This window comes from Tamandua tetradactyla, chromosome 3, assembly GCF_023851605.1.
Source record: "Tamandua tetradactyla isolate mTamTet1 chromosome 3, mTamTet1.pri, whole genome shotgun sequence".
In the NCBI taxonomy this organism is placed as follows: domain Eukaryota; kingdom Metazoa; phylum Chordata; class Mammalia; order Pilosa; family Myrmecophagidae; genus Tamandua; species Tamandua tetradactyla.
In genome coordinates this window covers 42,223,941-42,240,890 of record NC_135329.1, presented here as the reverse complement: position 1 = coordinate 42,240,890, position 16,950 = coordinate 42,223,941, and the positions used below count along the sequence as shown (strand labels likewise).

The 16,950-nt window shown below is 39.3% G+C and overlaps 1 protein-coding gene across 4 annotated transcripts in view; it reads right to left on the bottom strand.

Annotated features, from left to right (window-relative positions):
- The window catches only part of TDRP (testis development related protein), a 182,231-nt gene that overhangs the window by 73,458 nt on the left and 91,823 nt on the right, over positions 1 to 16,950 (bottom strand). Inside the window, exons 1-2 of one of the 4 annotated variants that reach the window (XM_077153018.1) lie at positions 603 to 761; positions 145 to 347 (exon numbers count right to left, since the gene is read on the bottom strand). The exons of 1 other annotated variant lie outside the window; for it this stretch is intronic. In XM_077153018.1, coding sequence (XP_077009133.1) covers positions 145 to 252 — 108 coding nt within the window. In that variant the 5' untranslated portion in view covers positions 253 to 347; positions 603 to 761. Of the gene's footprint in view, positions 1 to 144; positions 348 to 602; positions 762 to 16,950 lie in introns of those variants that run through there. 2 more of the 4 variants (XM_077153020.1, XM_077153019.1) reach the window with 2 other exon arrangements.

Sequence of the window (16,950 nt, the reverse complement as noted above, 5' to 3'; positions counted from 1 at the left end):
CCTAAGGCAGGGACTCGGGGAAGGAAGTTCCTTTGGTCGGCAAAGCGCACCATGACAATCTCAGCTTCCTCTGTCAAGGGCTCTCGGTCCTCTAAACCGAAATTAAAAAAGAAAAGGCGAGCCAGGCGCGGCCCCCGGCCCTACCTGCGCGGCGGCGGGCTGTGGCGGCGGCGGCGGCCTCCCCTCCCGCAGGCCGTCCTCCTCCTCGCGGGAGTCGTCCAGAAGCACTTTGCTCTTGCTCAGCTTCCACATGCTCCGGGGCGGGGTCTCCGGGCGTTGGGGTCTGTCTTCTCCCCTCTCCTCGGCAGGGTGCTGGCGAACGGGTGGATGCTCGGGGTTTACGACTCCTGTCCCAAGACACAGGCAAGGAACAAAGTTGAGCTGAAGCCAAAGGCGACGTGCGGGGACCGAGCCAAGTGCGGGTGCGCGCCCCCTTCCCGGCGGAGCCTCTGGCGCCCCACGGGCCTCCGTCGGCCCGGGCCCCTTGCCCGAGCTCGACGCGCGGCCCGCAGTCTTCCAGACACGCTAGGCGGCCCAGGAGGGGCTCCTCCCGACCCTGGACCCCCAGCCGTGTTGCTGGCCGCTCCCGCCGCCCACCTCACCTGCGCTCGGCCCCCGCCGCCCGCCGCTGCCCCAACTGCCCCCAGTGCTAACTGCTGCCTCTGCCGCCGGCCGGTGGGCTCAGCCATGTTAGCTCCCAGAGAGCGGCCGGCGCGGAGGGAGGGGAGGGGGCGGGAGGAGCGGCTCCGGGCTTTCCTGTTACTACGGCAACGGGGCCGCCGGGACGCCGGAGGCCGGCCGCAGCACTACTCGCACGCGCATGCCCGCGGCTCGCGCCCCTCGGGGACGGGTGATGACCTCTCCTCGTGCTCGCCGCGCAGTGTACCAAAGCTCATGCCCCCTGCCTAGGTGGAGCCTATGTGGGCGAGCTCACACAGGAAAAGTTCAGGTTCAGTTGGAGACAGTTGAATACTGCTAGAGAGTAAGTGGGGTAACAAAGTCAGTGGCACAGAAGCCCCCTCCGCCCCTCAGCACTTTAGAATAGTGACTTAAAACCTAGTAGCACCAGACTCCCAAGGTTATTTACTCAGAAAATGATTCCAGAATGCCTGCTCATTTACGCAGAAAATTGGCATTTAGTGCACGGGCATTTTTATCTACTCTCTGTAATAATTCAGCTCCTATAAGAAATATTTCAACTACATTGCAGTGTCCACGTGGATGAGTTAAGAGTAGCTATTTGAGGAAAAAACTAGTTCATTCCTAGGTCTGTTAGTTGTGAGCCTATGGAGGGAAATTTATGTCAAGATTCCGTGACTCTGAGGTCTCAGATCAGACCCACCCATCATGGTGTGGGCTTGCAGTTGTTAATTAAAGGATTATTGTTTGCATATGCGGTAATATACAGAGCTAAATCTGTGATACTATCCTCAAAGAGTTTATAATGTATTTGGGAACGTAGAATGTTAAAAAAAAAAAAAAAAATCAATGCTCAAGTGCCCAGTGATGTCATGGTAAGCCCTATAAGAATCAAGAAATAAAGTGTTTATGGATTAGTTTTGTAAATGAGCTGGCTAGTTTATTTGCAGTTTATTTGGTATGAAATTTATATTTTGGGTAAGCATTATCTAATTTAACTTGTGTGGTTGGTTTAGTTGAACACCATAATTACATGGAATCTTGAATAGGGCACAAAAGCTTGTTGGTTTGTACAGGATAGTGTGATGCCCCAATATATTTCAGAGTAATTTGGGCTGAGAATAAAAAAGTATTTGCAAAGTCCCCTTGGGGGACTGGGAAGAAAGGAGGAAGTATTGCGCTTCCCCATCTGGAGAATTCCTGATATTCTCACAAGCAGTGTAGACAACCAATTCAATAGGCTGAGCCCTCGATCTTGAGGCTTGCCTCTATGAAACTGATTCCTGCAGAAGAGAAGCTAAGCCTACTGATAATTATGCCTAATAGTTACCTCCAGACAACCACTTTTGTTGCTCAGGTGTGCCATCTTTCTCACTAGGCCAACTCTGCAGGTGAACTCACTGCCCTCCGGGCTACATGGGACATGACTCCTAGGGATATAAATCTTTCTGGCAATGTGGGACAAGACTACTGGGATGAGCCAAAATTGCAGTATCATGGAATTGAGAAAGCCTTCTTGACCAAAAGGGAAAAAAGAGAAACCAGACAAAATAAAGTTTCAGTGGCTGAGAAATAAAGTTTCCTGGAGGCTATGCTTATGTATTATATACAGATCCCTTTTTAGTTTATGGTATATTGGAGTGGCTAGAGGGAAGTGCCTGAAGTTGTTGAACTATATTCCAGTACCCTTGATTGGTGAAGATAATTGTATAACTATATAGCTTTTACAATGTGATTAGGAGAACTTTGTGTCTGATGCTCCTTTTATCCAGGGTATGGATAGATGAGTAAAAAATATATAGGGATAAAAAATAACTAAAGGGGGGGATAAAGGGTAAAAATTTGGGTAGATTGCAATATTACTGGTCAATGAGAAGGAAGGATAAGGTATATATGGGAAGTATATGGTTTTTTTTTTCCTTATTTCTTTTTCTGTAGTGATGAAAATGTTCTAAAAATGGTCATGGTGATGAATATACCACTATGTGATGATATTGTGAGCCCTTGATTGTATACTATGGAAGGACTGTATGTGTGTAAAAATTTGCCAATAAAAATATTTTTTAAAAAGATAAGCACTTTAAATGGAATATTTCTAAAATACCTAGAAATTACATAAATTGAACCACTAATAAATTCAATGTAAAAAAAATTAGGTATTCTTAGAGAAACCAAATCTAATGTTTTAAGAATTCAAGTTCACATAATTTAGGTAAATATTTGACAATGGTAATTGTCTTATTAAACAGTTTAATAAAATTTTTATGGGCAGGCCACAGTGGTTCAGCAGGCAAGAATGCTTGCCTGCCATGCCAGAGGACCCGGGTTCGATTCCCAGTGCCTGCCCATGTAAAAAAAAAAAAAAAAATTTTTTTTTAAAAAGACTGTGGTCTAAGAGAGATAGAATCAAGGGTATACCTGACCTAAGCCAAATCTCAGCCATTAACCAACCACCTTGGAATCAAAACAGGAATTATTGGAATGCAATTATGGGCTTTAGTTGACCTTTCTTCAACATTGCAGATTGCATCTCTTATATTCATTAAACAGGCAGTAGATGCCTGAAACAGACAATGCATCAGGGCATGTGGCAAAATCTTCAGAAATAATGTGTAAAGGATTTTAAGGGTTTTCTAACCATTGGTAAAAAAATAAAGTATAAGGTGTATAATGTAGTTTATAGGCAATAAATAATTTTATAGGCATTTTTGACAATATATCATTGTTTTTTTTTTAGCCAAGATAAATTACAAGTATATTTCACAGTGAAAGTAGTAAATCCCAGCTGTCACCCAGCCTGGAAGTCATGGAAGCAAGTTGGTCCCTAGTCCTTCCTGATGGTATTTTTCAGAAAGGATATGAAAGTGTGAGGATCAGAGGACACATCTTAAAGCAAAGCGTCCTCCTGACCCTCACCAAAATTCAAATGGAGGCAATGCTCCAAATTCAAAGGTACTTTTATTTCCTGTTTCAGAAATGACTCAAGCAATAAAATATGAAAAGGTACTCAACTCCATTGTAATAAGGGAAATGAAAATTAACATTATGCAAATGTTTATAAAATTAACAGCCAATGTACAAAAGGGGTAAGGAAATTTTCATACACTATTCATAGGGGCATAAATTAGTACAAACTTTGGAAGACAATTTGATAGTCTCTATCAAAATTTTATTGTTTATTTCCTGCCACCCAGCAAATTAACTTTTCTAGAAAAACTTTTTATTCAACCCTCTTCAGTATGGCTTACATTTTTTCACAACAAATATATATTTATATATTAGTTGAGTAATTTAAAAATACATTTTTTAAAGGTCCAGAACTGTAAGCTTCTGTGAAAATTTTCTAAGCTTTATTACTTTACTACTCTAAACAACCAGGTATACATTTTGGATTTTCCAGAAGTGATTAGCAACAAAACTTTTAAATGAAAAGTGGCAGTGACTTCATCTTTTGGGAGAGGCATGCTAGGAGCCAGCCTCCATTATTTCATGTGTTTTATTTGTGCAGCCAGGTTTTGGGAAAATGGAACCCCAAGAACAGAGTGGCTGGTGACTGCACATGAGGAAAGAACCTCAGGTACAGAGACACACATAGAGGGTAAACAGATTAAGGTCTGGGAAGGAACAAAGAGCCGAACAAGAGAAGCCAAATATTAAATATCAACCCAGCCACCTTGAAGTCAAAACAGTGTAGCAACAATCTCACCAATTCCCACTTTACATTCTCAATAAATGAAGAGAATCATGAGATAAACAGTTATACACACACAAATATCTCTGAACTACTGGGCAACAATATTATGAAATCAAATAAAACCAGAGGACACCTACTAAAGAATATTCCTCTGAGTATAAACTAAATTTAAAAGCTTCTTCTTCATGGGAATATTTAAGAATGTTTAAAAATATGCACCTTTTCAAACAAGCTCGAAGAAGCTTGGCTTTCCAGGCTACAAAAGCTTAAAGAATTTCAAATGCATAGGCTTGGCAATGGTTTTACTATGTACTATAAACCCATAATGAATTTGTACCTACAGCCCACAAGGTGCTGTTAAAATAAATAGACTCAAAGCACAAAATATTGATAAAAGTTTAATACCCTCCCTCCATGGGACATGACATCCAGGGATGAAAGTCTCCCCTGAGGCATGGGATATGACTCCCAGGGATGAGTCTGGCCCTGGCACCGTGGGATCAACCATGCCATCCTGACCAAAAAAAGGGAAAAGAAGTCTAGCAAATAAGGTATCAATGACCGAAAGAGTTCAAATAGAGTTTAGGGGCTACTCTGAAGGTCACTCTTATGCAAGCTCCAATTAGACATTGCTACATATTATAACTTGCCAAACCCCAACGAAAACCATTCCTGCCAATCCTGAAGAATAATTAGGGCATTATATAAAATTCGACAAAGGTTCCATGCACTAGGGTAACTTTCCAAAACCTACAATCTCCAGACAGGTCCCTGGACCAGATAAATCCTGAGAAGCAGAGGGGCCAGTTTTTCCAGAACATCAACTAGTTTCATCCCCCATCCCATATTATCGACAACCCCTCCTAACATGAAAAAGAAGGATAATAGCCCAAATACTCCTAAAGAGTGAGAGAAAGATCAAAGGTGATGATGGAGTTATACAGAGAATGTTGGGTTCAACAAATGAATATAAGTGCTGAATCTTTATATTGATATTTCATTTTGTCACCAGCGCCTTAGAGCAGCTAGAAATAAAAACCTAAAATTTTTGAATTATAACCCATACCAAACTCTGAAGTCTGTTCTACAACTGATTGTTGAAATGTACTTTGAAATGTATTGCTTTTTTGTATATGTTATTTTTTGCAAAAAAGAGAAGGAAAAGAATAAAGAGAAGATAGGATTTAACAAACGAATGTGACTGCTGAATCAATATGTTGATATATCTTTTGGTCTCCAGTATCTTGAAGCAGCTGGAAGAAAAAATGAAAAATCGTGGACCTGTAACCTATACCAAACTTTAAAATCTATTGTATAACTACTTGTTAAAATGTACCTGGAAATTTATTGCTTTTTGTATATGTTATTTTTCACAATTAAGAAAAAAAGTGAAAATAAGGGAAAAAATTCTAATACCATAAAATGGAGGTGTTTAGTTTGCTAGCTGCCAGAATGCAATATACCAGAAACGAAATGGCTTTTAAAATAGGGAACTTAATAAATTGCTAGTTTATATAAGTCTAAGGCCAAGAAAATGTCCCAATTAAAACAAGTCTATAGAACTGTCCAATCTAAGGTATCCTGAGAAAGGGAGGCATTTTCCTTCTTCATCTCCAAAATTCGCTGGCTAGTGGACTCTCTGGCTGGTGGACTCTCTGCTTCGTGGTACTGTGCTATTCTCTGCTCTCTCCAAATCTCCTACTTTCTCCAAAATATTTCATCTTTTATAGGATTCCAGTAAACTAATCAAGAATCACCCAAATGGGTGGAGACATGTCTTCACCTAATCCAGTTTAACAACCACTCTTGATTGAGTCACAACTCCAGAGAGGTGATCTAATTACAATTTCAAACATACAGTACTGAATAGGGATTAGAAGAAACGGCTGCCTCTACAAAATGGGATTAGGATTAAAACATGGCTTTTCTAGGGTACATACATCCTTTCAAACTGGCACAGGAGGTTAAAAAACAAAGCCATGCTCCAAACCCAGCCGATACAAAGACACTGTAAATAAAACACACAAATCAACTCAGAATACCTCAACAAACAATGCTAAAATGACATAATAGCACAGACCACTGGCTTTATTTCAGTCTGGCATATGCACTGTTCTGGGCATTAAAAATGTTAAGAGTAACAAACTTCAAACCCCTCCAGATTCAGGATAGTCTGGAAGAAGGCCAGTCTTACTAAATGAGACAGTTAAATTCTAGAATATTTTAAGCAACATTTAGTATTATTTTATAAAAGAGTATAGCCGAAAAGGATATCGACAGTTGTAGGAGGTAAAGGGCAAGTCTTGAATCATCTTGCATCATGCAAATAGAAGGAAACATGGTTGTGGGAAGAAACAAGTAAGTAGAATATAAGGGGCAAGGCTCTGTAGGGAAATTTTCAAGCATTTTGGAATTAGGAGAACTTCTCATGAGTTCAATGAATTTAACATAGTTCATACATTAACTCATTTATGAGTTTTTACAAAATTAAATCACAACCGAGTGTTATAAAAATAAAATCCTTACACATAATTTATTCCTGCATTCAGAAAGACCTATTTAAAGAATCTTTAATTTATTAACCCTCAATTAGATGAAGCTACTAATTTTTGACTGAATACCCCCTATTGGCTAATAGGGTTCCTGAAATCATTCTCTAGTACAGAAATTCTTTCTAACTTTATTACTTAATATTTGAGTAAAGATTGTGTGTACCATCCCTGTCTGAATTCAAAATGTATAAGCCACAACTCAGATTTTACTCTGGTAAAATTAATTTTAAGTAAGAGTGAGGTTTTGGAGACCACATAGAAAGAACTTTCTAGTGACCAAAGCTCTTTGGAAATTGAATTCATTGCCTCCGGAAACAATGAGTTCTTCCTCCTGAAGGTAAGTAAACACAAGCTACAATTGAAGAGTATGATCCTTCTCTTTCCCATCTTTTCCAGCCTCAAAATTGTGTTAATTTGGGGCGGGCCACAGTGGCTCAGAAGGCAGAATTCCTGCCTACCATGCCAGAGACCCTGGTTCAATTCCCGGTACCTGGCAAAAAAAAAAAATTGCTATTTTGATGAAGTAGAATGAGACTTTGTTTCACAATCTTCACATCTCTGTGAGCCCCACAATGGGCAGGTATTTCTAATGCAGTCTGAGCTACCAGATCACAGACGTCGCATATACCTAGTCCAAGTAAAATCCACAGAGAAATGGCCACACTTTCATGCAGTTAGTTATTATTGATAGTGAAGATCATTAATAACATCTGGAGAATTGAAGTACAGGCTTTGAGATCAACTTTCATATCCTGATACATTAAATTTTTTTTTACATCCACAGTTTTTAATTTGTTTGGATAATACTTACATATAAACAGAGATGGTCCATATACAATTACCAATACTTTTTATACAGTTCATGTTTCAGTACATCAACACCATTTTATTTATACTCTATTTATGTACATTAACATCTTTCTAAAGCCAGTGCATTGTCAACAAGTTTTATACAGAAATTTACAAGGTGAATTAGCTAATAGTTAATTTAATAAGTTTTCTGCTAATTCATGAAATACAAAAATTAATTACAACCAACATAACACGGATCAAACAACGTTAGCAGATTGTGCTACCTGCTTAAATAAAACATTTGTAAGGAAATTATTTAAAGTTTTTCACTGTTTCAGCGGACTTGTCCAAGTAGGAATGGATGAATTTTGTATACTGGAAATCCTGAAACTATTAAGTCTGCATTTTATCTGACCTCATCACAGCATACTATTTAGACCATTCCTTCCTACTGGCAATAACAGTCATCTGAAAAGGAATTCAAGTTGGATAACCATTAAGACTACTATCTGAAATGCTCTGAGAAGAACTGGATAGTAACTAGCCTCAGTATTTGAACACAAATGCTTAATTACACTGATACCTACTACTTATAAGGAAGGAAGGCTAAAGGAATCTGGAAATTAATGAGAATAAACTTCCAGGGTCCAAGTGAATAAAAAAATATGTAGACTCCCAAAAGAAACATTTATTTCAATTATGTTTAAAAGCAATACAGGAAAAAAAAATTTTAAATGCTGTCTGAAATAAATAACATGTATACCTTTGTTCCAGTCTTGAATAATCAGAGGGAAAAAATGAAGCAAAAAACATAACTTTTGATGAGCACTACTGTAAAATAATAATAAAAAAAGACAAATGCCCCCAAAAAAGTAGATATAAAAATAAAACAAAATAAATCTCAAGTTTACTTCCTAAAGTCACCAGTTTTACTAAAAATACTTAGAAACTCTCAGTGTTTGGGATGTATTTTGTTTTTCAAATTTAATATGATTGGGGAAAATACCCCAGTCAAATTCATTTATAGCCCTTAGAGCCATCAAATATGAATAAGTCTTTAATAGTTCATTTGCGTGTATTCTTTATTTTTAAGGTGCAAAATAAACAAGCAAACAAAATACAACCACTAATTGTGAAACACCATGCAGCCTTTATGTTGCTTTTCTTCCCAGAAGGAATTTGTGCAGCATGTGCATATGAAGACGGTATAAATAATGTCAACTATTCCACCACACTCAGCAGGTGGGGGATACAGTTTTGAGGACACTTGAAACATCCTTCAAAGTAAGATGCCTCTAACTAGAGGGCCATTTTAGTTGGATTTCCCAGGATGCTTTCTCTTTCTGCAGTGTTTTCCAGCCAAGGCCCTGGGTAAAAAGCACACAGCTCTTAAAGATTCCTCCCTTTCAGATTGACCATTATATGCCTCTACTACCAAAGATTGGTTGGGTCTCAGACACAAACACAACAAAAACAAAAAAGCAAGAAAGACATAGAAAGACTGGGAAATGGTTTAAAAAGTAAATCTAAAAATCTCTGTGCATGCCATTAGAATCATTTACAAACCTTCATGATCTTGCTTTCCCGTCTTGTTACTATGATGGAATAAAAATTCAGGAAAAGGGAGTGCATATCATGTCATCCCCAGACAACATTACAATTTATTGATTTTTGTTTTTAACTTCGACTCCAAAAAAAATCGTTAGTATTCTATTATTATTGTTGGTAAACTCTGTACTCAGTACATGTTTCCTTTTATCTGTACAAGCACTATTTAGTTCATATTTGGTCCTGGGTGGCTGGTGCCAAACCCTTTTGTTTACAGGCTAATGGTGGACTCTGCCTTGAAAGTTCTCTGCCAGAGAGCTTGTTTGAGCTATTTTAAAATGAAATTATTACTATTTTAATGTTAACTTCTATTTTAATTAGGATTTTTATTTTGTGCTTCAGGGTCACAGGATAAAATAATTACATTTAGCTTGCCTTTCAGCGATGCTTTTGCCAAGTCTCAGCTACAGGGAGTTACCTCCCTGTCTAGCAGCCAGGGTGGTACACTTCACGGTAACACACCATACTTTTTATAATCAAACTCAAAGTCTTCATCCATGCTGCTTGTGTCTGCCATCATTTTGCCATCAATCTTTGTCAGAAATTGTGCATAGTCTATCCCCTGCTGCTTATAGAAAAGAATGTAGGCAGAGTCGGTGTCAATTTCATCAGGGTGAAGTTCCTTACAGCTGCTGTCATTGTAACAGTACCACTTCCTGTTTGGGTTTTTGGCATAAGTGACGTAATGGCCCCCACCCAGAATAACTGAATGGCACGCAATTGCATATAGATTATAAATAGGCTTAACACGAATATTTACTCTTTGGTCATCAGTGCTGTCTTCCTCACTGTGGTTTTCAAGCTGACCATTGCTGTAGCCATTGCCACATGCCTCATACTCATAAAGGAATCCATTGGCCAAATTTACCCACAAACCTGCCCAGCCTCATTCTATCTGCTGGAATACAAACTCTCCTTACTACATGACAGCTTGTTTTTGCTACCGATCTGGGGCAGCCAGAGCCTTACTTTGCTCCTCCCCAAATGTGGACTGCTGTTGGGGCTGCTGTTTTTGCTGGAAGGACACCTGGTTCCACTTTTTCTGGATGAAGAAGGTGAACCTTTTGGGCTCTCAATGATATTTGCACTGAGTGAGGATGGACTGTTGCTCAGTAGCACATCCTCTTCCCCATTTGAGTTCTGGGTATCTATTTTCTTCACTTCTCCTGCTGGAATCCTTGGCTCTGAGAGGTCATCCCCCTGGGGTGCAAGTGGTTTCTACTGGCAGACAGTTGGGTCTCTTGATACCACAAAAGCACTTAGGTCAAAACTTTCACAAGGAAATTTAACAATTTTCTATGACTTTATCCACTGGCTGTTCACAAGCTGAAATCATTTAAGGTGAATAATCAGGATGGGGGAGGGAAGCCTCCAGAGATCTAGCTTCTTGGTTGCCAAGCAGTGGGTCTTACATTTGAAGCAAGAGTACATCTCATTTCCCCCCAGCTCCTCCTCATTGGTGAAAGCACAGAGATAACTGTCCAGGGTGATGGGTTCAGCTTGTGCTTGCCGACTCTGCTCCACTATCTCACGCTCACCTGCAACCCTTTCCTGTAATGTCTGATAGTGGAGGTGAAGGGCCGTGGGGTCCCAGTCAATACCTATATAGGCATTTCCATGAACGTTCTGTCTTCACCACAATCCATTTCACAGCCTCTACAAACTCCATACCATGGGCACCAAGGACAGGAGTTCCCATCTTTCTGTACAACTCATAAAGTGAATGGCATATCTTGTTGTATTAAAACATATTTAATATTCTCCCAAGCAAATTTCTCTATTTACTATTCATAACCAAAGGTATATATTAAAATAAGATTCTACCTTTTAATAATATCCAATACAAATCTGGTGACAACATGTTTGCCAAATAAATACTCACAGATTGGTTAATTCTCTGAACTTAGTAGCGTTAATAAAAATAAAAGTAAAAGCTATAGGTAATATTTATTGGGTGCTTATTACCTACCAAGCATTTGCTAGTGTTTTATGTACATTAATCTCATGTAATCGAAAGACCAAAGCATTTAAAAGAGCAATCAACTTGGATTAAAATTTTAACTCTACTTAGAAAAAATAAAATCTGAAAGGATTTTCCCCAAACTTAAATACTATTTATTTGGGGGTGGGGAGTAGGGGGGTAAGTTTGAAGGAACAGAATTAGGAAATTAACTTTGATTTATATAATTATAGTATACATAAATATATTATTATGTGCCTTATAGGAAAGATGTGTATCAAAAAGTATTTTCTGCTCTGAATTTTTAATAAATTTGCTACTCTGTAAAATACAAACAATATGCACACTGCAACAGATAATTTACAACAAATTTAAACTAAATGTAATTGACTTCTTATAATTTATTTCTCTTCTTTTTCAGGTTAAAAAATCTATACTAAAAAATCTACGGGCGGGCCATGGTGGCTCAGCAGGCAAGAATGCTCGCCTGCCATGCCAGAGGACCCGGGTTCCATTTCTGATGCCTGACCATGTAAAAAAAAGAAAAAAAAAAAAATCTATACTGTATATGTCCATATCCAATATATACAATGATGACAGATATAAAGAAAGCTCACATTTGGGTGGTTTGTATGGTGCATCTATTCTGTCTCAATAGAATTGCATTTTTAAAAAACTCACATTTCTGCAATTAAATATCATGCGCATCATAGATACTAATGACTGAATATAAATATATTAGAAATTTGTTTTTTGCTTTTCCATATGTTTTAATTTAAAATTTTTCTTGATAAACTATAAACAATTTTAGCTCTATGACTTCCTCTATGCCTTTATATTACCAGATAAAGGCAGTGGAATCTTTTGCCTGATGAGCTCAAATGACCAATTCCTGAGACATGGGGGTTTCAAAGACAGAAAAAGTTTATTACTAGGTGCACAGCAGGAGATTAGATGGTCTATTGGCCCAAAAATATGTCCCCCTAAACTGCAGTAATTTTGATAGTTTTATAGCATTAAAAGATGGGCAGGGCGGGCCATGGTGGCTCAGCAGGCAAGAATGCTTGCCTGCCATGCCAGAGGACCCGGGTTTGATTCCCGGTGCCTGCCCATGTTAAAAAAAAAAAAAAAAAGATGGGCAAATTTTAGGATAATGGGCATAATGGCCCCAAATTATGTAATTAGAGGTGCTCTAATTATTGAGCATGTACAGATTGATTACATGCTTAGTCACAGAATGCATGTAAGAAAATGGTGGCCTTAATATGATGATAGGCATGATTTTTAGTATTATATGAGGTATAGGTGACTTGTAGGTTAAAGTCTAAGCTACTGCACATGTTGGGAAGGCTAATTTTGGTTAGACCCAGTCTCGATGGTAATCAAGATAATTTTGGACTGGGGGTGGGTTAGTTTTGGGTTGACTTGGGACCCTTCATCGATAAACATTAGGGGCTATTTTTAGTGATCACAAGTCTCTAAAGTTGAAAAACTGGATAAGTGGGTACAGGTGAAGGTTAGTCACAAGGATTTTTTAATCAGAAGGGCACAAGATAAAGGCTATACAATCATTATCAGAGATCAAAGCAGCTGGATTACAGTTCAAAGATTTCAAATATTTCCCTCTGTCTACACCAGAAAGCAGAAGGAACATTTATACAATAATCCAGTAATTATAATCATCCCTTGATCCAAATTTCTCTGATGCATTTGGACAGATCGTTTCAGTATTTTGGCCTAGCATTATCCTGTGAAATAAAAAATAAAAAAATAAAAAACACTTCACAGTGATAAGCAAATGAGACAAAGTATGGGAGATCTCATTATAAGCAAAAAATGTATGACAAACATTAGCCAGGAGACACTGGAAAGAGTTAACCTCTCTGAGCCTTGTTCCTTTTTTTTTCATCTGTAATCTAAGCATGCTTCCTCTACTTCTTGTAAAGCTCCCACTTAGCACAGTATTTTGCTCACCAGAAGACAGTAAACTAAGGGTAAATGCTAGCACTCTTACGTAAGGCAGTATGTAAAGTATCCATTCTTTGAGTAACCTAAAGCCATTTACTTATTCAACAAACAAGCCCTGCACCTAGCCCTGGAGCTGTTGAAAGGAAAGTTGAAACAGGTTTTATTGCAGACCCTCCCATAAACCAGCATTAAACCCTGGCATTCAGAAAGAAATGAAAGCATGGATGAGTTCAAAGAACTTTTAACTGTCCCAGCCCACCTCCACCCTTCAGCATTCCCTCTTAGAATGCAAAATGTACAGGTTGATCTGCTGTTTGCCCATTTCTCTATCCTCAGTGCTCAGAATCCTTTCTTTTACGTTTGGGAGGACTGGTGGCTTATCTTGTATCGCCAATTAATATCCATCCTCTTAAGAACGTATAACTTTTAATTAATTCCCGTTCCCTACCAAGAAAATTATGGCAATAACAAAATACTGAAATGCAAAATAAACTTGCCTTTCCCTAAAAGGCTTTAGTTTTAAAGCACTTTTGTATATAGCTATCTTATTTGAGTCACCCCCAAAGTCTTAACAAAGGTAATATTTATTCCCTTTTTAAAAGTTACAATTATATTTAAAGGTTAATCCATATGTAAATAATTATATTTATACCATTTTAAAATGTGGAAACAATTAGCAAACATGTTTTTGTTTGGTTGGTTAGTTTTTTGTGGGGTACATGGGCTGGGAATCAGGGTCGAGAATTGGATGCAGGTTTCCCACATGGCAGGCAAGCATTTTACAAACATGTATTTCTGAAGTCTGTAACCTATAAACATAGATAAAATAGCAGAGGTTCAGACCCTACACCCTGGAGCCAGCTTGTCAGAGAATCCAGGCTCTACCCCTTACTGTCTGGTAACTTTGGGCAAATTACCTAATCTCTCCCTGCCAGCAGTTTCCTCACCTGTAAAACATGAGTAATAATAGTTCTTATATCATGGATTAGTTTGAGGACCTTCAAGTAGTTGTCTTGGTACAAAACAAGTGTTCAATCAGCTTTAGCTATTGTTCTTATTATTAATGTCAAATGATATACAGAAAGCCATCATGAAAGTAAACAGCCACGCCCATATTAGAAAACCATATTAGAAAAGCATCTGGTAGGCAGGACTGAGCAGAGCAGATAAAACTGCAGGAATCCTGCCCTGCAATGTCTTTCTCAACCCCCTTCATACCCCACCCCTTGCCCTCTCTCAAGCAGCTCCCCCACCCCCAGGTACACTGGATGGCCAACAGTGGGGTCCAGCAGAGCTTTCTACTTCTGCGCTAGGTATACTTAGACTTATTCTGCATTCTTGCACTTAGCTATGGTCCAGGCTAAAATTGCTGCATGCCACGCTTGGTTTCAGCACATTTCCACCTCCTCTTCAGTAAAAAGACTTCAGGTAAGAGAATAAATACAAGGGAGAGTAATAAGCTGCAACAAAGATGTGGCTTTTGCTCATTTTGACTTTCAGTACCAGGGGTAGGTAGTAAAAACAAATCTAAATTCTGCATAATAGGTACTGTCACATATTTGACGACATAAAAATCTTTATATGTGTATGAAATTGTAAGGGCCACCCGGGAAGGCACTTAGAATTATAGAATGCTTGCACTGAAAGAGATTTGAAGAAACTGCTAGTCCAGTTTTTCATTTTGCAATTAAGGAAAAGCAGAGACCTAGGCAGTTAATTTATTCAAGGACATGCCATGAGGTAGGGATTGAGCTGGTTCACAAACTTCTAGCTGGTAGGCCTGTTTGCAGAGCACTATGCCTCCAGAATCTCCTGCTCACTTTCATTTATACACCACACACAGCCCCCACATCAACGTCAATACATAAATCCACCTCCTGCTATTATATTCATGAAATTGTGTGCAGGAGAACTAGGTAGGCGTGACCTTCAGTAGTGTTAGACTTTGAAGAATAATAGACATTTCAATGACCCACGAGTAAATCCCATCTCACTATGGAATTTGTCATTTTTAAGATATCAAACACAAAACCTTTTTTGAGGAGAAAAAAAAAGCAGGACAAATGATTGCACAGTTCTCAATAGAAGGCTGTTGACCTTATTTTCTCTGTGGCCAATTTTAAACCCCAGAGGAAAACTAGCGACAATACCAGGGAGTTGTGAGGCTGCCGAGCTGTGCACAGGCAGGAAGTCAAATGACTCTGGGCCTCCCTTCTTCAGAGTTTGACCCAGAAAAACTTTTCAGTTAAACAATTTAAGGAAATTTAGATATTCAATCAACAATGTCCTAGTAATTCACAGTATTTTTCAGGTTTTCCGTTCTCACTTGAAGACTGACAGCTTCAATGTTGCATTTCCTGGCTTGGTCCAGGATGCCAAAACGCAAATTTATTTTTTATTTTTAAATGATTGTATTTTTAAAGGTTTTTTTTTTGTCAGATGATTTGCTTATCCCTTTTCATTCAGCTTATTAGTGATGGGATTTGCCACACTGGCATTAAAATATTCTATATCTTTTCAAACATGTTTTTTCTGCTTACAAAAGTAATGCATATTCATTATAGGCATCCTGTTATTTATTGAAAAGCACAAAGAAGTAAATAGGAATTATCAAATTTGTAAAAATAATCAAGCTAAGCAAGTTGGCACTTCACCAAACAAGAAAAACATCGCTGTCATTCTGCAGAAGTTGTGTGGTTTAAAATTTGTCATGTAATTCCAGGGCTCTGCCTGCTCTGCTCCCTTCCCCTCCACCCTTATCTAACTACACAGTTAACAAACAGTATTATAAAGTCATGTATGACACTGTAGGGGTCAGACTGATGCTTGATTTGATGAACTATCTCAAATAATTATTATCAGATTAGATCTATCTCATCCCCACTTCCTTTCTCAAATCTCCCACAGATCAGAGAACAACTATGGCAAATCAATAAATTCCTTGGATCATAACGAAGTTGTATTCCATTCTTTCTTCCCAAGTTATGGACTCCTTTAGCATGCAGAGCAGTATTTATTCAACTTCTCCCTAGAGTTCCTGGTATACAATAGGCCCTCAATAGTCTTGTAGATGTCTTTTAGGACGCCTCTCTATATCATCCCTGTTAGGTCGGGGGAACGGGGAAGGGCACTGCAACTGGAGCTGCGGAGGCTGTGTCACCCCTGACTTCCAGAACTAATGAACTGCCCCTTCCGGACGTCACATGACCTCCATCCTTAAAAGTTGCCTGCGCTGAAGCCGGCGCGCATAGTTACCTCTTTCCATCTTGGGTTCGGTGAGCTCTACCCGGGAGCGCAGAAATAAACTCGCCCACTTTAAATTTCCCAATCTACCTTTTTTCTTTCTCACCCTTTTGCCTCCTAAACCTTTCATCTTGGTGCCAGAAACCCGGGAGAGGAGCGCAGGTGCCGCCTGCCTGGCCAGAGGCGCCCCGGCTTCCTCTCTCCTCCTTCCTCCACATAGCCAGTGACGAGGGATCCTTCGGCCGGCCGCTGCTACATCCACCACAGGTTGGGTAAGTCCCTCCCCTCCTTGCCCTGCTGCCAGGTCTCAAGGTTCCGAGAGAGCCTGTCTGTAAACTACTCTCCAAAATCATGAATTCATGTCAGGTTCTCTTCCGAGGGCTGAGGTGAACAGGGACGCCCGCAAGCCTCACTCCCCTTCCTGGGACTCGAAAAGTTGTGGGGATGCCCCCCTTCTCCTTTCCCTCCCAAATTCAGGTCCAGGACCTGAAAGG